The sequence below is a fragment of the Eptatretus burgeri genome, chromosome 17 (genome assembly GCF_056783735.1).
Source record: "Eptatretus burgeri isolate ZD-2024b chromosome 17, Ebu_testis_v1, whole genome shotgun sequence".
Classification (NCBI taxonomy): domain Eukaryota; kingdom Metazoa; phylum Chordata; class Myxini; order Myxiniformes; family Myxinidae; genus Eptatretus; species Eptatretus burgeri.
Window position 1 is genome coordinate 44,905,949 of NC_140977.1, and position 22,822 is coordinate 44,928,770.

The following is a 22,822-nucleotide window of genomic DNA, read 5'->3' on the forward strand; positions in this document are numbered from 1 at the left end:
ACAGGGACTTTCAGGAAGGAAAGCAGGGAATTTGAAGGAGGTGGGTTTGGGGTTGATTAACGGGGGTAGAAAAGATAGTGGTTTTGGATGGGGGAAGATAAGAGACGGTGATGAACAGCTGTTTTGAAGACCTGGAGGGAAGAGAGCGGAATGACGAGAGTGTGGGAGTTTGTTCCAAAGGTGGGATAAAAGAGGAATGAAAGAGTGAATGGTGATCAGTGATTCTTCGCATAACATACAAATGCTCTGTCTGTGAAAGGACTGTTGCAACATTTTGAAATTTGAAAACACATGAGATGATCCACACAGGCAAAAAAACCCTGCATGGCTCTGTGAAAAAGTCTTCATGACACTCTTTAGCCTGAAAGAACATGAGATAATTCACATTGGTGTGAACACTTGTACAAATGCTCTGTCACAAGACTTTTACATCATTATGGGATTATAAATGCACATGAGAGCCACACTTGCAATTCCAGATATTAAAGTACACTGTGATAACTTTCCAGGAGATAGTCTTCCCCCTCTTTTATTTATTTTGCTTGCTTCTGGATGCTTCAAGTAATCTGATGGATGACCGACCAAAACGAGTACATTGCTTAGGAAGCACAAAAGCTACAAAAAAAAACCAAACAAACAAAAAAACTGCATTTTAAGATTGTATCTACCATGACAGGAATCAGGCGGTGTGACCTCGTGGACCTTGACATGGTGCACAGAACGACGTCCATACGATTGGCCATGCATGTCAAAAACCCAACAGACCATCAAATCCACATGATGAGCATGAATAAAACAAGCCAAAAAAGATATCCCTCACTCACCTCACAATTTTCAAGAACAGGTTTGAGTACAAAATGCTATTGGGAATAGAATGTTTGAATAGAAAAATGCTTTTTTATTCAAAATGTTTGAATAGAAAAAAACGAGAATTGAGAGAATGACGAAAGAGCAAGAGAATTTTTCTAAAAGTGCTGGACACATTTGGAATCTTTGGAGTGGCAAAGAAAAGATCCGCTTAACTGGGATGGAGATGAAGATATCATAAATGGCCGACATCAACGAAACTACCGATTGCTTGAGGAAAATGGCAAGTGTGGGTTCTGCAACGTCAAAATGGAAAACAACAATTACCTTCTCTCAAGATACAAAAAACTCATTTCAGAACAGCTGTACATACAAAGGCACAACCATGTATGCAGAATAATCCAAAAGCTTCAATATCCCAGTCTGAGAAAAATCATGGAATCGCAAAACAAAAGTGATCATTGAAAATGAGGAATTGTTCTCATGTATGATCTGACCATCCCATCAAGGGTAAACCTATAAAATCGTTGAAAGGAGCCTCCAATGCAACCAGTTCCTCTCCTCTCAACCAGTTGAATCCTTTGCAACCAGTTGCTCTCCCTAATGCTGCTTGGGAAAAGCTTGCCATCGATATCGTGGGACCACTGGATAACGGCCACTATGCCATTACCTTAAATGATTACTTCAGCAAATGATCAGAAGTAGCCCTTACATCCCAAGTAACATCTGCTACAGTTATCAAGTTCCCGACTATCAGTATTCAGTCGTGAAAGAAATCCGCAGGAACTTATCTCTGACAATGGATCTCAGTTTGTTTTGAGTGAGTTTGAGACATTCTTGTAAGGAAGAAACATCAAGCACTGCCACAGTTCTATCTATTTCCCACAAGCCAACGGGGAGATAGAACGCTTCAACAGAGTGTTTAAGGACTGTTTACATGCTGCAAATTTCGAAGGGAAGCCCTGGAAATCATTCGTACCCAACTTCTTGCAAACGTATCAAGCTACAAGACTTGCAACAGCTCATCAGACATCTGCTGAACTTCTACATGGACGTACATTGCACACCAAGTTGCACATTGGGGACCATCAAATCAGCGTACCTGCTGCAAGGCTCGAGGATGTTAGACGCTGTGTTCAACAGAAACAAGAGAAGTCTAAACGATACACAGACAAGCATCGGGGAGCGAAACCTTCCATCTTCCAATGTGGTTCTTTTATGCGAGTTCAGAAACCTGGACTTCACCAGAAAGGACAAAACAAGTTTACTCAACCCCTCAAGATCAGTGAACAGAGAGGACCTGCTACCTTCAGACTTTATGATGGGAAAGTGTGGAATGCACGAATGACGTCACAATTAATGTTTATTTAATTAATTGTTTTTTTAAGGATTGACGTCACAATTCTTCTTCTTCGTTTGGTATGACATCACAATCGACACTGGTGACCTGGGTATGTGCCTGGGTTTGGTATCGTTCTTCCTCATCCATTTCGGCTGTTTCCCAAGTGTCTCCCAAGGTTTGAAAACTGTTCTTTCCCAATGTTTGAATTAATTAATTAATCCCAAGGTTTGATTATTATGTAATTATTAATTTATTTAATTATTTACTCCCAAGGTTTGATATTATTCAAATTATTAATTAATTCCAAGGTTTGAATTTTCCCGAGGGAAACAGCTGTTTCCCAAGGGTTTGAAAGCTGTTTTTTCCCAAGGTTGGAATTAATCGTTGTGCTTGGTAGACATTTGTGAATACATTTATAGAGAGAGGGGCGAGAGAGGAGGGGGAGAGAGGGGCGAGAGAGGGGAGGGAGAGAGGAAGGGGGACAGAGGAGGGGAGAGAGGGGCGAGAGAGAGAGAGTAGGGGGACAGAGGAGGGGGAGAGAGGAGGGAGGTGAGAGGGGGTGAGAAGAGGTGGCAAGAGAGGGGAGGGAGAGAGAAGGGCAAGAGGAGGGGGAGAGAGAAGGGCGAGAGAGGGGGGCAAGAGAGGGGAGAGAGGAGGGGGAGAGAGAAGGGCGAGAGAGGGGGTGAGAGGGGGGCAAGAGAAGGGAGAGAGGAGGGGGAGAGAGGGGGTGAGAGGGGGGTAAGAGAGGGGAGGGAGAGAGAAGGGTGAGAGAGGGGGTGAGAGGGGGCAGGGGTGGGGAGGGACAGAGGAGCGGGGGCAGAGGAGGGGCGAGAGAGAGAGGGGCGTCACAATTCTTCTTCGTTTGATATGACGTCACAATTGATGCTGGGGACCTGATACTGCAGGCACGAAGCTGCACATACTGGCACGCACCTACGTGCCCGCACTAGTAATATTAATGCGCGGCTGATGACGCGTTAGTTTGGCGTATGTATAAAAAAGTAGTCTGAATCATTGTCGGCACTCGGCGACTGTTACACCTGATGGACAATCTTTTTTTGTACCAAAGAGAATCCATCTGTTCGATGATAACACAAGAAGGGTTTGATACAACATGGATTCACCTTTAATACACATGGACAGCCCATTACAGATGTACCTTGGGAACGGGTTCCTTAAATATGGACACGAGGAGGGAACGGGAACTTTGTTTAAAATAAGGGAAGAGGAATTAAACTGGAACGGAATGGAGGGTTCGTTGGAGGGGGGGGGGGTAACACGCTACCCCCAAACTGTGTACGTAATAAATAAATAGGATTGTGAGGTACAACAATCGGTGTGGAGATAAAAAAAGAATATTTACCTCACGAAGTGAAGAAAATTATTAAAATACGTGAAGAAGAAGAAGAACTTTGATGTGAGATCCATGAGGTATGTTGACAGAGAGTGATTGTGTAAATAGATGTAAATGTAATGAGGAAATGGTCACCTTGGTATGTTTTCTTACTTCCGGTCTATATCCACGTGTGCTCGCGATTTGGATCTTGGGACAGTTTGTTCTATTGAGAGTTGGCTCGACCACTAGGGAGAGATCGTGGTGGTTTGGATTTCTTCCCTCATTACGGACTCCGTGTTGAGGGTCATGAACCAAGACCCCACGAGCTCCGATGGAGGGATCAGAGGGTTCAAGATCCTGGACGTTCAGAACCTTCCTGTTGGACAGGACGGTCCGCACCTGGGACCAGGTATGTGGTTCTCTCGTCCAGGTGAATAATAATGTGAAGTATGGATTACATGGCGCATTAAAAATAATTTAATATCCTCCACACGCTTTACAAATATGAATCAATTGCGATCAACAATGTTCTCACTAACTAGCTAACTAACTATAACTAACTAACGAACGTTTATGTCAAATGGGAAAACTCCAGCAGTGGTCCAGATGTCTTGTTACCCCGAATTGTTTTTCTTTTTTTTCTTTTTCTCATTCATTTGCTCCTGGTGGATCTGACGACGGTGAGTCACGTTTCTCGTATAATAAATAGGACATGGCGTCGAATCATCCTGTGCAAAGAAAATGCTGCTTCTCACACAGACTTACTGGATCCTTAACAAGGACATTGTTAATATTTACAATCATGACATTTCATAAAGACATCATTTTTATGTTACTTATACTTACATTACACACCCATTGATAGACAAAAATGTTTTATGTTTAGGAGAACAAAATGTGGAGTCACAAGACATCTGGACCACCCTTGACAACAGTAATGTGGGAACGTATGCTTCATCAAGATGGGGATTTTAATGTCGTGCTTGCTAAGAAGATGTGTTTTTTGAGCATTGTTTAAAACATTTATAGGCTGGCTGATTGATGGATGTGTGAAGGGGGTGGATTCCAAATAGTTGGAGCAGATATTTCAAATGCCTGGTGTTGGCTTAATGTTTAGGGTGGTGGGCTTGGGATCCTCGGATCCTGAGTTCAAATCCTGCTTGGATTTTGAATTAATACCAGGTGGGGTTGACTCTGCCTGTCATCCTTCTGAGGTCGGCAAAATGAGTGCCAACTTGCTGGTCTCCTGCGTCGGAGTGGCAACCCATCCAGAATTGTGCCCAATAGCCAAGGAGACTGCTGAGGCAGCACCAATGCTCTGCACAGAGTATGGTCCCAATGGATGGATGGATATTTAAAATGCTCGGTTGCCATAGCGAGTTGAGACTTTTGGGACACTGAGGAGTGATTTGGCTGGAGATCTCAACATGCCTGCTAGTACATAAGGGGTGATCATGTCCATTATGTAGGCGGGGTTCATGTTGTTTTGTACTTTATAGGTGAGTCCAAGGATCTTAAAAACGATTCTCTTCTCACTGGGAAGCCGGTGGAGATTTTGTTTTCAGCACGTGTGAGATATCTTGCCTTCTTGTAACTTTCTCGGTAATTTTAGTTTCTGATGGACATCAGATTGTGGCAGACCATAAAGCAGGCTCTTACACATATCTCATTGGATTAATGTTCTTCTAACCTGATAAAACTACACACCAAGTGCTTTGTTTATAACATTTACACTTGGATTGTTCGTAAACACCCAACAACATATCCGTCCCCCCCCCCACCAACCACTCTCCCTCTCTCTCTCTCTCTCCTCCCACCCCCCACCCTCCCCCCATAGCTTCCCTTCCTCCATGCTGTCTGGTCCTGGATTTTATTCTCTGGAGAGTTAAATTTGATTTCACCCTTTTGTTGTGCATTTCCACCAGGATGGAGGGTGGTGCACCATGTAGCACACCCTCCGCGTGCACCAAAAATCTAACAATCTTGACTGTAATGTTTATTTGCAAATGCAGATGGTTTATTCAGAGTGGAAGCTATAACACAATAACTATTATACAGGAATAAATGAAATATCAGGAATATCTATTATTAGTTCCTTGTCCGTTTGAGTACCAACGTGTTAATATGTTTTGCCTTTTCCCTTATATGTTCATGAAGCTGCACACAAGTAAATGTTGTTACTCTTTAATGTTATGTGTTTGTTCATAATCTTTATTCTATTTCTCTTTGCTTTGTTTAAAGCATGTCTTGTTTTTGGCAGAATCTTCTATTGTGGTGGTGAAGGTAGAACCTGAACCGACAAATGGTTCTCCCTCACAAGGTAAGAATCTAAAATAATAATATTCAAATTGAAGGCAATGACACTTGATTGTAATTGAGTTTGAATTCAACGTGATCTTTTGTCCTTGTATGTTTTGCTTTCCTTGACTCGCTTTCCGCAATATTCCCAAAGGTTTTTGGACAGCATAGAGGAAGCTGAAATGAACCCTCCCAACGTTTATATGCATATCATCACGTGAACGGTCCTCGATCCACACACATAGTACCCACAGAGTAACGAAGACCATGCACTGCAAACCTTTTCCACGGATAGCTCATTCTAATTAACTTGGTTGACCCTAAAGCACACCCGAGTAGTGAGAATATGCCGCGTGCTTTGATCGGGAAGTAAATGCCATCAGTTATAAATTGGGTTTTATAAACAACTGGACCACGAAGCCATTTTCCAAACCTTTGAACTTTTGAACTTTGAACTGTATTATTATCCACATCAAAATCAATAACACTTTGTCTACAATGCCTTGTAACAGTAACAAATAAATAAATGATTGGACAATAGGAACCAGAGAACGGCACATAATGCTAATCGGGTCTGGTATCTTAACATTTCTGGACCAAACTGGACACGACAAAATGGTGTGAAAAAGAAGCATCGCAGATGCACTGCTTAAGCTAATAAGTGTGAAGACTCCGTTCCCCGGCCAGGTATGAAGAGAGTCAACAGAAGAGGATTCACCAAAATGCAGCTTTATTGAAGGACCACATGCCAGCCAGCGGAGTTGGTGTTGGCAGCTCAACCGACAATGGAGAGCTCCCAAAACCAAACTGAGTTTTACATTCACAAACTCTCCCTTATATACAATCTATCTCTAATTCCAATCTATGTCTGGTTATACTCAAACCAAGTTGGTGTGACAAGAGCAATCTATGTCTGGTTATACTCTAACCCAAGTTGGTGTGACAAGAGCTCTTATTTTATAGCCTAACAGTCGTCCATCTCCCACGTCCAAAAGTGTTATCACTGTGGGATGGTTGCAGGACAAACAGAAATCCCTTTTAAGTTCCCATAAATCCAAAGAGGAAAACAGGTCTGGCTTTGGTAAAAGAACCCAGCTCTATTCGTTTCTCAGAAAAGGAATGTGGGTTGACCATTAGGGGGCAGCCCTGTGCCAATGATGGACTACCTGACAGCATTTACAGGCTATGACCCTTTTTTAACCTAAACAAAAGGCCCAGGAGTGGAGAATCCAGATAACATTTTCCTCGGGACGCTATCATTGAAATAACACAGCCTGCGTCTTTAGAGGGCATCTGGTGGGTTGACTTGCTGGGACACCGTGCCACTAAAAGACAGAGTTAAACCAAAGCATTTACAGAGTATTTTAAAAGTGGGTTCGAATCCCTACATCTAACTAATATATATGTATCAAGTATGGATCGGATGTGACCATAACATAGCACTCCTCACAATCCCTCCTTGGTCACATTTGACCATACTTTGCCATTTCCCAAGCTCACCGAATAGGTGGGCCTCCATTTGACGGCTGAGTTGACCATCCCGAGGCTCCGCCACCACCAAACGGTATTTGCAAATGCCGTGAACAGCCAATGACAACCTCCAAATGAGAAGACCCCGACGACTGGTGGCCCAGGTTAGCATCTGTCCTTCTTGCTGCCACATGCCTCACATCAAATTGTAGTAAATTTTCCTTATTCAGAGTATTGTGTAGGTAATTTCACAAAATGCTAATTGCCCCAATATGATTTAGGTAATTCTACCAACACTAATTGTGACAATATTATTTAGGTAAGTCTACTAGACACTACTTGCAACAATACTTATTTAGGTAATTATACTAGACACTAATTACAGCAATACTTATCGACAATATGCAAATGTAATAATGGGTGAGCAGCACTGTGAGCACTCAAGGTGTGGTGTAAGCTCCTTTCTCAACCTGCGCTAGAAGACAAAAGAGGCTCATGAGATGCATATTTACATATAAGGGTCATACCAGTATTTTCCCATACATGTCTTCACTATCTGGTATTGTCCATTTTCCCCGATTATGCATATGCTAGTCAAAAACACTGCCACATTTATCATAAACTTCCAGCAGCATTTTACTTGTAGATTTCATTTCTTTCTTGTTACAACTTCCTGTATCGGTGTGTGTAGTGAGATGTGTGAGTCCATGTTTGGCTTACCTTTTCACTTGAAAGTTCGTTGAGTAATCAGTAATACCTGGAAGAGTCTTCCCCAGGGCGCCCTCCGCCAGAACACATTGTTGGCCCCTCAGCTGGTGGGGGTCGGGTCTGGTTGTGGCCCCATACAGAGGTCCTCGGGGTCTTCCTCCCTGAGTTCGTTATTAATTATTATGATGGCGTGGGTGAGGGGTGAGGCTTCAGAGCATTTCTTTAGACAAATGGAAATGTGAATCTTAATCAGAAATACTCAAAAAATCACCACCACGATGATTAGAAGCGCTGACCCTATCAAGCGCAGCAACCAGCCTCCCCAGCCCTGAAATATGGATCTCCACCATTCATAGCCCTCCTCGCGATCCATTCGTCTGCTAGTGAGGGCGCTTGCAACTTTTTGTAGTCGGGCCACCGCCCGGTTAGTTATGTTAGTAGGATCCGGAATCCAAACGCAACATTCTCCTTTAATCATCCCGCACACCCCTCCTTGCTCTGCTAAAAGCATATCTAAAGCTACTCTATTCTGCATTACCATGGTACGCATTGATACTAACATATCCGACAATTCGGTATAGTAAGCCATGGATACATTGGCTACATATTCCAGGGCTAGTGAAAGTTTATCTATCCTATCGCTACTCATAACCATACCGGCTCCCAGAAATAAAAACCCAATATTCTTCTCCCACCATGTTCCCGTCAACGGTCCTAAGCGCTCTGCTACACCGACCCATCCCTTTGGGTCCAAAGTTTTGGAAGTGCTGCGCCGGTACCGTTGGGGCGGGGAGGTTTGATGGAAAGTGGTCTTTATTCTACCATCCGGAAATACTGAGGCTAAATAACAGCTTCCTGCCCATCCTTTTGGTAAGTAGGGGTAAGCCTTGTCCCCACACACCAGGGAGATGCCTTTTGGTGGGATTATCTTATTTTCGTGATGAAGCTCTATCGTTATAGTGAATGTCACCTGATCCCTGGTATGGCGATCCGGATTCGTGGCTGTTACTGTTTGCTCACGTTGGGTTGGCATGGGGAGGGAAAATTCACAAGAGGACTGTCCCATGGGGTTAGCCCCCTTTCCTGTGAAACATACTGATCCTGTGGTGTCCTCCACCCAGAGAGGCGACGGGACCTGGTTCGTATTGGCCCCTGGATTCTTAGGTGCAAAAACCCGTCTTGTGTGGTTGCCGTCTGCTATAGCTGTCAGGCCCTCCACCGGATTGCTGAGATGTTTGAAGAAAGTCAATGGTAATACTGCTAAGTGGAGGCCACTCAAAGACCCCATTGGCGGTTCCATACAAACCCAAGTCACTACGATTTTGGATGTTGGCTATCTCGGTAGCTAAAGCCACAAAGGTGTTTGGAGGTTTTACTGGAGATTCCTTGCTGCGCACCACAAAGGACATTATGGAGCTTTCATGGTGTCCCTTGTTTGGCCGTACGATTGAACAAGTATCATCTAGACGGGTATTATTGGGGACCAGTGGGATTCGTGTAATTAAAGATGCATGTTGACCCCATGCGAATCCCGCTTTCCTGCCATGTCCCCGGTGTTTTTTATTTCTGATCTTACCTGCCAAGCTACTCCAAATCTTTTCCCTATTGCTGTGTCCTCCTTGAGGGTTTCCTTATAAGACCAATTAACTATTCTTATCTCTTCGTTCCGTTCCACCAGATCATAAGTTCCATTGGCTTAAATGCATGGCAACTCTATGAGTTGTTGTGGTTGGATTAGTTGTGGGATTATCCCCTGGTCTCCCTCATCACTTTGGGGAACGAGGAACGAAAAAGGCTTACCTGTCCTTTTGAAAATACCTTTACGTTATCTAGCTCTGGATTATGTGTTTTTCCAAAGGCTGCGTATTTATCTTCTGCTGTTCTTTCTTCATCTGCTTTCCTCCTATGTCGTTGCTGTGTTGCTCCAAGTTCCTTTCCGTTCCCTCCTTTACCGTGGAGGTGTGTACGGTGTCTTCAGCTTGAGTGTGTTAGTTCGTTGCCTAGTGACAGGCCCCAGCTGCAAAGGAGTAGTGTCAGTGCCAGGAGACGCATGTTGGATCGTTAAGGGTTCTGCCGCTGGCCCCGGTGCTCCAAGGTCTCTGTTCCCTGGTCCTCCCGGTTCCACGTTCGGCAGGGTGTCTGAGTCCTCCTGCGATGGGTCTCTCACCACTCTGTCTCTTTGTCTTGCCGGGCCGGCTCCTTCCTGGTTCGGTGGCGGTGTAGGGTATCCCTGATGAGGTATGTCTTCCCACTCGTCGTTGTCCTCACTGTCCTGGTGAGACGCTGAATCGGACACTGTTGGATCCTCTGTTGGGGGTATTTCCTCCGGCTATCTTCTTCCAGGTCACTTTGTCCAGGCTCATTGTTCTCTGGGGCTTCAATGGGCTCCCGGGGTGGGTTCTCCTGTCCTGGTTCTCCTTCCGCCGCCGCTGGTGCGATGTTGGTGGGAACGTGTGGTGGGTGATGTGGTATCAATTCCTCCACCTCGTCGTCCTCTTCACTGTCTCTGAAGGAAACTGAATCTGCAATGGGAGGGTTGACTTCTCCTGGGGGATAAACTTCTTCCAAATCCTGGGTGTCTCTCGCCGCTTCGTGTGCTATTTTACAGTGCGAGTGGTGTATCCATGCACTCTTACCTCCCACTTTGATGGCGGAGGGCGTTGTCAAAAGTACAGTGTAAGGTCCCGTCCACTTTGGTTGTAGGGCGTTTTTCTTCAGGAACTCTTTCACCCAAACCCGATCGGTGGGTTGAAAATCATGCAAAGGGCCTCCAGCAGGTATCGGTAGCGCTTCCTGCACCTGTGAGTGAAAATTCCTGATGGTAGCAGTTAGCGCCTTACAATAATTCATCATCCCGTCAGTCATACAAGACACATCCCATTCTCCCATATCCGGGGGAGCCGAGGCCGGTAGCTGCATTGGGCATCCTGTTATTATTTTGTGGGGCGAGAGCCACCTTGTGGCATTGTTTGTTGCTCGCATTCTCATGAGCGCTATGGGAAGCGCGTTTGGCCAGGGCAGTTGTTGGCCCTCACACAGTTTTGCAAGTGTCTGTTTTAAGGTTTGGTTCTCCCTTTCCACTGCTCCTGCAGACTGAGGATGGTACGGGCAATGTAGTTTCTGTTTAATGCCCAAGCCCTTGGCTACATTCACCATTACCTTTGCCGTGAACGACCCTCCTTGATCCGACGACAATCGTGTTGGAATCCCAAATCGCGGAATTACTTCCTGTAAAAGCAGCCTGGCTACTGTTTCAGCTTCCTGGTTGGTGGTGGCGAAAGCCTCCACCCATTTTGAAAACATATCTACGATTACCAACACATACTTGTGGTGTTTATATGCGGGCAAACTTATGAAATCCATCTGCAAGAGTTGAAAAGGTCCAGACGGGGGCAGGTGTGCTCCCCGTTTCTTGGTGGCATGCTTTCTATTATGTTTACCACAGGTCGCACAATTGCTTACCATCTCTGCCACCGCTTTCGTCACATCTGGAGCATTCCAGGTTTGACGAATAATTTCTGATACTCCCTTAGCGGCCATATGTCCCTGTGCATGGGCAGTTAATACTAGCCACGGTAGCAATTTCTGAGGCACGAAAGGTCGACTCTGTTCATCCACCCACACTCCCTGTGTGTTTTGTTGTGCACCTTCCTTCACCCTCCATGATTCCTGCTCTTCCATTGGTGCGGAGGCTTGCAAATCCTTGAGTTGTTCCTGTGTTTGGGGAACCTCCACCATTTGTTCCACGTAGATGCCGGCGGATGATTGCGGGTTAGATTCTTCTTCATCGAGCACTGCTTTTGCCGCCAAGTCCGCTCGATTATTCCCTTTCGAAACATCGTCTGTCCCTCCTGTGTGGGCTTTGCATTTAATCAACGCAATCTGATGTGGCTTTTGCGCCGCTTGTATCAACTCTTTAATCAGCTCCCCATGTTTGATAACTTTTCCAGCAGACGTTTTGAAACCCCTCAAGGCCCATATGGCAGCGGAGTCATGTCAAATGCCCCAGCCATATCTGGAATCTGTATATACTAGTATGTGCCCATAAAAAAGATAATAATAAAAAATAAATAAACCACACAGGCCGTTTCTTCGCCCTCACGTGCCTGTACGTGCGTGACCTGGAAGTTCGATATTATTCGCAATTTCTTTTTAATACCCAATTATTCAATGAGCGCCAACGTATTTTACCTTTTCGCAATGTCGTGGCAAGGAAAAACAAAAAGAGAAGAGAAGAGAGAGAAAAAATTTACTTCCTGGTTCGGAGCATACCAGCACTCTGATGTTCCCGAAATTTATACACCGTCTAATATGAAAACGATCATAACTTGGGCCATTGTGTTTATCTATAAATGCGCATAAGAAATCGAGAAATTATTAGAATACACGAAGTCATCACTCTCCGGAAGCCCGTACGTTGTAATCCGTAATGGGGAACGTGGCTGTGCTTCCCTTCCCCATTGGCCACGCCCACGCAACAATGTGTCTTCCCATTGGTTTGGTAAATAAATGGCCATAACTTGGGAAGCACTTGTCCGATTAATATCAAACCTTGAAAAGGCACATCCTCAGGTCCCCAGCAATATACCTGGCAAGTTTCAATTAGATCGGACCAGAGGTTGTCGAGAAACAGCGGACACACACACACACACACACACACACACACACACACACACACACACACACACACACACACACACACACACACACACACACACACACACACACACACTGCTGGAATTATAGATAGATGTTCAATTTTTTACCGGCTCCCACTTCACATCCACGTATTAGTGCTTTCAATTCGGCTTGTTGCGCTGAAAATCCTTTTGGTAACAATTCCTTCCACATGGTGGCATTAGCGGTACATACTGCAAGACTAGCAATGGTTTCCCCCCAGCGATTCTTCCTTGCCGCTCCGTCTACAAACAGTTCCAACTCTGCGTTCGCGATTGGGGCTTCCTGCAGATCACGTCTGGCCTTCGTTTCTTCCACCAGCACTCGTTCACACACATGTGGCTCTCCCTCGCCACCTGTTGGCAGTAGGGAGGCTGGATTCGATGACAAACATCTTTCGATCGTAATGTTAGTTGCTTGCAAGAGTACCAGATCATGTTGAACTGCCCGCGCCGCCGATATATGTTGTGTTTTGTTTTGCAGTATCAGCGCCGCCACATCATGCGGAACTTTCACTGTCAGTGGGGAGCCTAAAACCAAAGTTGCTGTTGCGGTCACGGCGTATTGTGCCGCGGCCACCGCCCGCAAACACCTGGGATAGGCGGCGGCGACCAGGTCCAAGTGACTACTGTAGTACGCAATTGGCCTATTTTTCCCCCCGTGTTCTTGTGTCAGCACTGCTTGGGCGAACCCTCCTCTTTCGTGGACCAAAAAAGTGAATTGAAGATCATAATTGGGTAACCCCAATGCGGGTGCTGAGGACAAAGCCTGTTTTCAGTGTATCAAAATCTTTTTCCACGTTGTGCGTCCAAGAGATCTTATCCCCCTTCGCTTCCTTTACCATGTCGTACAGTGATCGTGCCTGAACTGCGTAGTCAGATATCCATTGCCAGCAGTACCCTGTCATCCCAAGGAATCGCCAAAGTTCCCGCGATGTAGTTGGTTTCGGGTGTCCCAGGATTGTTTCCACTCGCTCGTCTCCCAAACTCCTCTGTCCTTGTTCCAGTACGTGTCCCAGGTACATTACCATTGTTTGTGCGAACTGCAAGTTCTCCTTGCTAACCTTGTGACCCTTCTGAGCGAGCGCCTGTAACAACGCCACCGTGTCCGTTTCGCATTTCCTCTGGTCGTCTGAGCATATCAATAAATTGTCGACATACTGGATCATCACTGAACCTTCCGGAAGCTCTATGTCCTCCAAATCTTTCTTCAAGGCTTGCGAAAAGAGTGTTGGACTATTGCAAAATCCTTGTGGAAGTACCGTCCAAGTGCATTGTTGAACCGCGTAGCTAAAGGCGTACAAGTATTGTGATTCCTCTGCCAGGGGAATAGAAAAATACGCCGAGCATAAATCAACCACGGAGAAATATGTCGCGCTCGATGGCACCCCTGCCAGCACCGTGACAGGGTGCGGCACTACAGGAAAAGATGATTTCACGCATTTATTCACCGCCCGCAAATCTTGCACGAATCTCCACTTATTTCCACTGGGCTTCTTAACCGGGAGGACAGGCGTATTACATGGGCTCTTTGTAGGTATTATCACTCCTTGCTCCCGCAATGATGCAAGCACCGGTGCGATTCCCTCGATTGCCTCCTTTCGCAATGGATATTGGCTCACTCGAGGCAGGGGTATCCCCTCTTTTACCTGAATGGACACAGGCGTTGCAGCCAGCACCCCCCCTACATCATTTCGATGTTCTGTCCACAATCTGTCTGGTACTTCCTGTAATCTTTCCTCGGTCCCCGCTCGCCTGTCTGTCTGGCGGCGGGGCTTCTCGCTGTTCATCTCATGCCTTTCCAATACGCAAGTCAAAACCTTATCAGGTAAGCATACTTTCCATCCATCCCCGCGCCTCATTGCGTGTTAGGTGTTCCGAGCCTCGTTACCCCTTTCTGTTGGTTTCGGGGCGCATCTCAATCATGTAATCATTTTCCCCAATTCTCCTGCGCTGTGTTCTTTACTTACTGCCATGGAGATGTGTGGTGTAAGTCCTTCTCTATGCTTCATTAGTTCACGCTCTTCGGCGGCGAGTTCCACCTCCACCGCTGCTTCTTCCTTTCCGATCCATAAATTGGTTGTCATCAGTGTGCGCTTACCGGTGTAATCTCTATGCACTTTGGCTGAGTATTCAAAATGCTGCCCTGTTTCATCGTAGTAGACGGTACAGTGCAAAGTCAATTTCACTTCATCCAAATCAATGTCGTTGCTAAGCAACCATTCCTCTACATTTCGCAATCTTGTTGCATTTTCCCAATCCCAACCCAGCTGGTTTCTACCCTCCTGAGACACAATTCGCAACCAATACACCACTGGTTCGAGTTCATTCATCATGAGTGTCATTACTTCTTGTAATGCTAGCGGGGCATCTATGAAAACTCCGTCTTTGTTACATGTTATGGTACATCCCATTCTCCACAACAAATCTCCACCCAACAGATTCATCGGAGTGTGTTTAGCGATCAAAAATGCATGTTCTCCTTTCAGGGGGCCTACTTCAATTCGTAATTTATCTGAAATCGGGATATCTTCTCTCCATCCCGAGACCCCCATTACTCTTACTGAGTTGCTGGAGAGCGGCAGGTTCTTTATCTCTCCTTGTTTTAGTGTCGACCGTGTGGCCCCCGTGTCTCCTAGAAATGTTACCTGTTTTCCTTCTATGTTAACCATTGTGGTTAATTCTCTCACGTTCCTCGTTTCCCTTTGCGGAGCCACTACGGTATCCTTATGTCAATAGTTCTTCTCCCGTCTCTCCTCTCCCCCAGGAGGCGCTGTTGGTCTTTCCCGGTTTGGTGGCAGCTGTTGGTCCCAATTCCTTTGTCTGGGTGCAGCTTGGCACTCCCGGCTCCAGTGTCCTGATTGTCCGCACGTATAACATTCTCCTGCCCTCTGCGGGCTATTATTTCTGTTCCACGGTCTTCGTTGATCCTGTCCCCTCTCCTGCCTTGGTTCCCAGTCCGGGTTATCCCTGCGGGGTCTCCGTTCCTGGTTTTCATACTGGCGGTCCTTTCTCCTCAGATTCTTCATTACAAGGGCTCTCTCGGTTCTTTTCCCCCTCCTGTCTTCTTCTTTTAAAGTCTGCCATGCTTGCCTTGCTCTTTCATGTAGAGTGGCGGGTACCACGTTTTTCCAATCTGGAGTTGCTTTTACTTCTCTCCTTATTTCGTCACACAACCCTTCCACAAACATATTGTTTCGGAATTGTCTGGGCACTACTCCCATCTCCTCATATCCCAAGTGTAGTTCAATATGTTCATACAATCTTGCTTTGTATGCGCTAGGTGGTTCCTTTATATCCTGTACAACCTCTGTGATTGCCTGCCAATCCATCACTCTCGGGGCCATGTCAGTTGCTAGTTGATCCATTAGTTCAGTTACTCTGGTTCTATATGCTGTCTGTGCTACTCGCTCATCGTCGTTGAAGCCGGGTCGGTTCAAAGTATTGTCCACCTCATTCTCCGGTTTTACTCCCCAAGCCGCTGCGCGGGCACCCCAAACCGAGCTGGGTAGCACAGCTGTGCATATGAACCCGATATCTGTTCTAGTTGCCCCATGCATTTTTATATGGTCATGCAGTATTTTGATTGCTTTCCTTGGGTTTGATTTCAAACATTCTTCCATACTGGCTTTTACCCCCCTAATGTCTTGGGGTGTCCATGATCTCCAGACCCAATCGTTGTGCGCCACTTGCACCATGGGGAACTGCTTAATGTCAGTCCCTCCCATCGCTCCTTCCTCCTCCAGGACGGGGTAATTTCCTTTTGTTATCCCAGGTCGTATGGTTATTTTCCCGTCTGTTAGCATTCTTTTCTGCTAGCTGCGCTAGTGCTTGTTTCAATTGCTCCTGTCTCGCTTCCTCGTGTGTCATTCGTTGGTTCAAAATTTATTCGAGACCCGTACGCTTATTTTCTGTCTGAGCTTGTGCCTCCGTTAACCAAGCGGCTAGCGTCCTCCAGTGTTTCTCTCTGTCTCGGGCCTCCCGCTTTTCCCTCTGTCAGCACCGTGCTAACTGTGTGCAATACTTTTGGATCGAAGGATCCGGCCAACGGGAAGGGATCCTTTCTTCCCGCCGTCCAGTTCACCCAATCTTGCACTCCCTCTACTTTTTCCATTCCGTGTTTTTGCCCCACGGTTTTCAATGGTGTTCCTCTTGGTAACTCCTGTGATTTAACAGAGCTATTCCCCATATTTATGTTCTAAGCTTTTACCACCGCCTTGTAGCTTAAAAAAACGTTTCTCCTTTTATTGCACGGAACCGGGGTCCCGTTCTTATCAACAGCCTTTAAGCCTCCTTACAGGACTTTAACCTATTAGTCTTTCTTCACACAACACCTTAGAAAACAAGATTTTACTCTGCTTCTCTTTATTTCACATGGATATTTGTTATCCTCTTCATACAACAACACAGACTTTAAAGATTTCAAGTGGCTGTACTCCCCTACCACAGAGTACAAGACTTCAACTTGTCTCTTCTTATTTCACTTGGATATCCTTATCCACCACCTTTCCCGGTCAACAAACATGGCCTCACAGCCCCTTGCAATCAATCAATAAAACCGCATTTGATTCTCCTCATATGTTACCATTATTAGTTCGTCACCTCAGCAAAAACCTGAAGCTGCGTTCAAAGGAACTTTCTCCGCTGGGTGTACAGTTCTTACCTAAACTAGGGCTTATCCTTTGCAGGTGCCCAACGTGTTGTGCATCACGTACCTTTTTAACTGAGACCCTTGTAAGTGCTGTACACCAAGCGGCACTCCTCCGGTCCACAGCCTCAGTCTTGTGAGGTCCCGTTCTGGGGTCGCCAACTGTGAAGACTCCGTTCCCCGGCCAGGTATGAAGAGAGTCAACAGAAGAGGATTCAACAAAATGCAGCATTATTGAAGGACCACACGCCTGCCAGCAGAGTTGGTGTTGGCAGCCCAACCGACAATGGAGAGCTCCCAAAACCAAACTGAGTTTTACATTCACAAACTCTCCCTTATATACAATCTATGTCTGGTTATTCTCTAACCTAGTTGGTGTGACAAGAGCAATCTATCTCTAATTCCAATCTATGTCTGGTTGTACTCTAACCCGAGTTGGTGTGACAAGAGCTCTTATTTTATGGCCTAACAGTCGTCCATCTCCCACGTCCAAAAGTGTTATCACTGTGGGATGGTTGCAGGACAAACAGAAATCCCTTTTAAGTTCCCATAAATCCAAAGAGGAAAACAGGTCTGGCTTTGGTAAAAGAACCCAGCTCTATTCGTTTCTCAGAAAAGGAATGTGGGTTGACCATTAGGGGGCAGCCCTGTGCCAATGATGGACAACCTGACAGCATTTACAGGCGATGACCCTTTTTTAACCTAATCAAATGGCCCAGGAGTGGAGAATCCAGATAACATTTTCCTCGGGACGCTATCATTGAAATAACACAGCCTGCGTCTTTCGAGGGCATCTGGTGGGTTGACTTGCTGGGACACCATGCCACTAAAAGACAGTTAAACCAAAGCATTTACAGAGTATTTTAAAAGTGGGTTCGAATCCCTAGATCTAACTAATATATATGTATTAAGTATGGATCGGATGTGACCATAACATAGCACTCCTCACAATAAGTACATCATTCACCTGGAGAGTTCGTAGAACACCTTACCCCACATAGTGTTTCAGTGTTTAATTCAGTTTAAATAAAATAATGTTTTTAAAGGTTGTATTAAAAAAACATTCCAGAGGTTTAGCTTCATTTATGGTGTCGTAAACAGAGTGGTGCAGAGCCGACTGACACATTTCAGACCGCTCTCCTTTCCGAGGGGTCGGATGGGAACTTTTGGGGTTGTGGAGCCATTTTTTCTAAGACGATGCACTTCAACTGGTGGAGGCCACCTTCCTGATTTTATCTCCCATAACTAATAAAATTTCAAGCTTTGAACATAAACCTCATGTGGTTCAATTATCGCATATCCAAATGTGTCAGTCTGCTCTGCACCACCCTGTACACCACCTTATTTAACGCTAGCAGGGGTACCCGGTGTTGCTCGGTGCTGTTCAAATCCTGTTGACATTTTGAAGAAATCAAAAAGAATATCTTTTTTGGGGGGAACCAAAAACACTTCCCGATACCTACTAATGAATAATAACAATAATATTGACATTTATAGCGCACCGGTGTCCATCAAGTGGTGACGCTCATGGCACGTTGCAGGATAAAAACAGCTTAATCAGACATAAAAACAACAATTTATTTAGTTGACAGACAAAACAGAAATGAAACAGTGTTATCATTCAATTAAATGAAAATGTTCGGAAGTCAATTGGCACGCGGTCGTCGAAGCGTCCCCAATCTGACGTCCATATGCAGCAAATCCCAAACTGCTGATCCAACATCCATCTGCCGAAAACCCCGAACTGCCGATCTGATGAACACTGACTTGGTAGGGAGTGCTCCAGGTAGTTTGGAACGCTGAACAAGACAACCTGCCATTGTCTCAGGTTCTGCCATCCCAGCCGCTTGCGAACAACCGGAAGTGGTGTGCGAACAACAACTGGAAGTGGGGGGGGGGTGTCATGGATCATTTGATCTTACCTTTCACATTGCTATAGAGGTGTAGGCACTATAGAGCGATGAGGAGAAAAAAATAAAAATAAAAAAGTTGGATTTTTTTGTGTTTTTTAAGTTTTCAAAAAATTATTTGCAGAAAATACTCCCTGATATTCAGTGATGAACCTCTGAAAGTTTGACGAAGATCCGTTTTGGCCATCCCTGAGAAAAATTCACAGACAGACAGACAGACAGACACAGATTGGTGCCTCTTCTAGTTATTGATGTCTAAGTACTGTGAAAAACGGAAGGGTTTTGAAAGTTTCAAAATGGCGATTTGTGTTCTACACTGTTCAAGTACATGATTAAATTGAAATACAATGTAGATTTTAAACGTCTTAGTAAAATGTTTACTGCCGTTGATGCAGTATCTTTTACAGCACCTTTTTAACACGTTACATGAGTTGTTCGTGCTTGTTGTTTGTGTCCTTCATGAAGTCCTTAAAAACGGTAAGTTTCCTATTTGGAATGATTTTTAATTTTGTTTTAGTGCTAGGCAGGCAGAGTTAAAAACAAAAAATAAACGATGTTACTCCTTCCTCTCTGAGCTTGCACAATCGGACCAAATTCAGAGACGATGTGCTGCAAAACTACAAGTTTGTTTTTCAATTTGTGTTCAAAATATAACATTCAATTGAAATTAAGTTGTTCCTCAATCATGCACTAACGTCTGTGGTTGGATGGATGGGCAGACAGAAGTGAAGCGATTGCTTCACCCTGCTTTTCGCTTCGTGTGATCAGGGTAATAAATGAGAGACCAGGACAAGATGAACCAGAGAGTTGGTGTCAAAGCCACCCAATGCTCGCCTGTTTATACATTTATCGTTTTTAAAAGACTAGTCTAATAATATTTTTTATAAAGCATTGCAGTGGTCTGATCCAAATAATTTTAAAGCAATATATGTATTTGTATATTGTAATCAGTAAAAAATAGTGTGGTAGATAAAAACATTAGAAAGGAAATAACTTGCACCAAAAACTTTAACATTTTCACGCTGACGCTCACGCTCACGCCGGGGGTATCGCTATAACTTTCTGTTCTTCAAACAGGCGAGCTAACAAAAATGCTACAAATCAAAGCAAATATGACAATCAAATAAAACACTGTGAAGGTGCTTTATTATGTTCTTGTAAAGGTCAACATCGCTGCCCATTCTCACAGAACAGCCTCAGTGTCGATGAGTGTGGCAGTTCACTCGGGCAGACTGGCAGGGACTGCAAACAGCCGTCATACTTTAGGACTGGTCTCCCATATCTACCACCCCTGATATTAACTCAGCCTGGGGATTCTTCCATGGAAACCTGCTCTCCCTTATGCACAGATTCATCCGATGTCATCTTCAGTTATCCTACCTATTCTCCCACCCATGGTACACTGAATGCTGTGGTGAGGCAGTTGCTTTGGAAAAATTTAATTCTCTTCCTGGAAGGCAATTCCGACCGAAGGTAACCTCAGATCATTACACAAAGCCTGTATCAAGTGTGTGTGTGTGTGTGTACTCTCAGGAGAGCCAGAAAATAACACTTGTCCAACGTAAAGACTGAACTTTCAAACTTGTCTCCCTCCTCTCAAACCTGGTGGCGCCGTGTCAAGTTTGTCTCTGGAAAATGCTTCACCTTTCAAATACAAAGTCACAATCATTCCTGGTGTCTCAGGCCATTACATTAAATTAATGTTTGTAGGTAATACATATATCAGTTTTGTTTAATTGATTCACATTACATCCATCACCTGAAGCAAGTATTGTATTCATGTTTGTTTTGGGTTACATAGATTAAGTTGAATTGTAATGAGGTTGGTTTGATTTAGTAGTTGGTTTGATTTAACGTACCAATGTTGGGTTGGATTTGGTTTTACAGTTTGGCTTAATTGATGGTTCGGTTGATTTAACGTGCCAAAATGAAATGTGAAGTCACGCGTCTGGTGCCAGAATGGCGTTGATTGGTGGGTCCAGCTATGCCACACCCACTTTTTCGCATTGTTGTCAGGGGGAATTTGAGTTTTTATTTACTTTTGAGAAAGGGTGCATGGTTGCTCCGTGTTACTGATCGAAACATCGAGTAATTGTTGTGTGTGTATATATATATATATATATATATATATATATATATATATATATATATATATATATATATATATATATATATATATATATATATATATATATATATATATATATATGTATGTATATATGAAGATAAAAGTAAAAACATAGAGGGACGAAATCTCAAAAAAAGAACCAAACAAGGTCAGAATGATACCACATTATGATGCCACAATACGACACCACAATCCTGTTATGAATTACCGTCACATCTTTTGATATTTTACTTTTGTTGTGGGATTGTGATGGATGAAGAAAAAGAATGAAGAATGACATCACATTACGATGCCACAATACGACACAACAATCGTCTTCTGGTTTAGCATCATGGTATCTTTTCTAAATATATTAACAACCAAAGTTGTCCGGTTCTTTTTGGAACACCCTGTATTTTTAATCCTGAGAATTCAAACGGTCTCATCTTCTCATGCCGGAAGGATTGTCAAACGAACCCACCGATGTATTTCTTTGGTCGGGCATTGGAAGAGGTCAAATCTCTCCTCTCCATGCTGACCCAGTCACAAAGACTGCAGGCAAAGTCAGCCACAGATCCCACCTGTTAAAAGATACACAGGTGCATTCATTGTCATTCCTTGACAAATTGAAACTTTGCACAGCCTACAATCCTTTCTCTGCATCTCAGTAGAGTACTGTAATCCCCTCGGCACTGGCACTTCACAAAACATTTGTTTCTCTGGAATTCTGTTGAATCTCAAGCTGTCAAAATCCTTTCATCTCCTGCTTTGAGGAAAAAGGCAGAGCAGTTGCACTCACTTCACATTGGAGACGGGTTGCTGGCTGTCTGGTCGGTTCATCTAATCGGTTCATCCTTATCACACACTCAACCTGTCCACAAAATTTCATCCGAATCCGTCCACAACCAAACAGCCAGACAGAAAGGGATAAAAACATAACCTCCTTCACCATCGGTGGTAGAGGTAACTAATCAGCCTGGCGGAGGTGTGCGCTGTACTGAGTGCCCTTCTAGTTTTTATTTTATTACCATCTCTAGTCAGGTCTGGCTTCCTCTGTATTTTAATCCCTCAACTCTATCCAGCTCCTGGGCACATGCCTTCTTCCTGTAATCCTCACTTGGAAAAATTCCTGAAATCCATGTTTAGACTTCCCTGTTCACTCTTTGTTTTTTTTGTTTTTCTCTCCAATTCCAAAGGAACTTCCTTCCTTTGGCTGTTCGATTCCATCCTTCCGTCCACTGATTCAAGTTTGTGATATTCCACCATCTGATGTCATCTTCCATCCATACCTGCAATATTTTATACCCCCATTAATCCAATATATCCCAATGCTCTTACTTACAGGTTTCCTCCGCTCTTTTATCCTCATTCCCTTACTTGTTGCATCTATCTATGGCACCACTGTCCATACGTTGCTCTTTTGTTCTCCCTCTCCTTGTTCTTGCACGAGTTATTGCATTGAATATGAAAATAAATTGGAATCAAACGTAATCCTTAATGCTGAAAATGGAATTTATTAA

General features: G+C 44.5%; 1 protein-coding gene across 1 annotated transcript in view; it reads left to right on the forward strand.

Moving 5' to 3' along the window:
* Nucleotides 1-3,259: 3,259 nt before the first annotated feature.
* Nucleotides 3,260-22,822, forward strand: part of LOC147009944 (uncharacterized) — a 34,399-nt gene continuing 14,836 nt past the window's right edge. Inside the window, exons 1-3 of the mRNA XM_085863252.1 lie at nucleotides 3,260-3,580; nucleotides 3,735-3,894; nucleotides 5,746-5,805. Coding sequence (XP_085719378.1) covers nucleotides 3,792-3,894; nucleotides 5,746-5,805 — 163 coding nt within the window. The 5' untranslated portion in view covers nucleotides 3,260-3,580; nucleotides 3,735-3,791. The remainder of the gene's footprint in view (nucleotides 3,581-3,734; nucleotides 3,895-5,745; nucleotides 5,806-22,822) is intronic.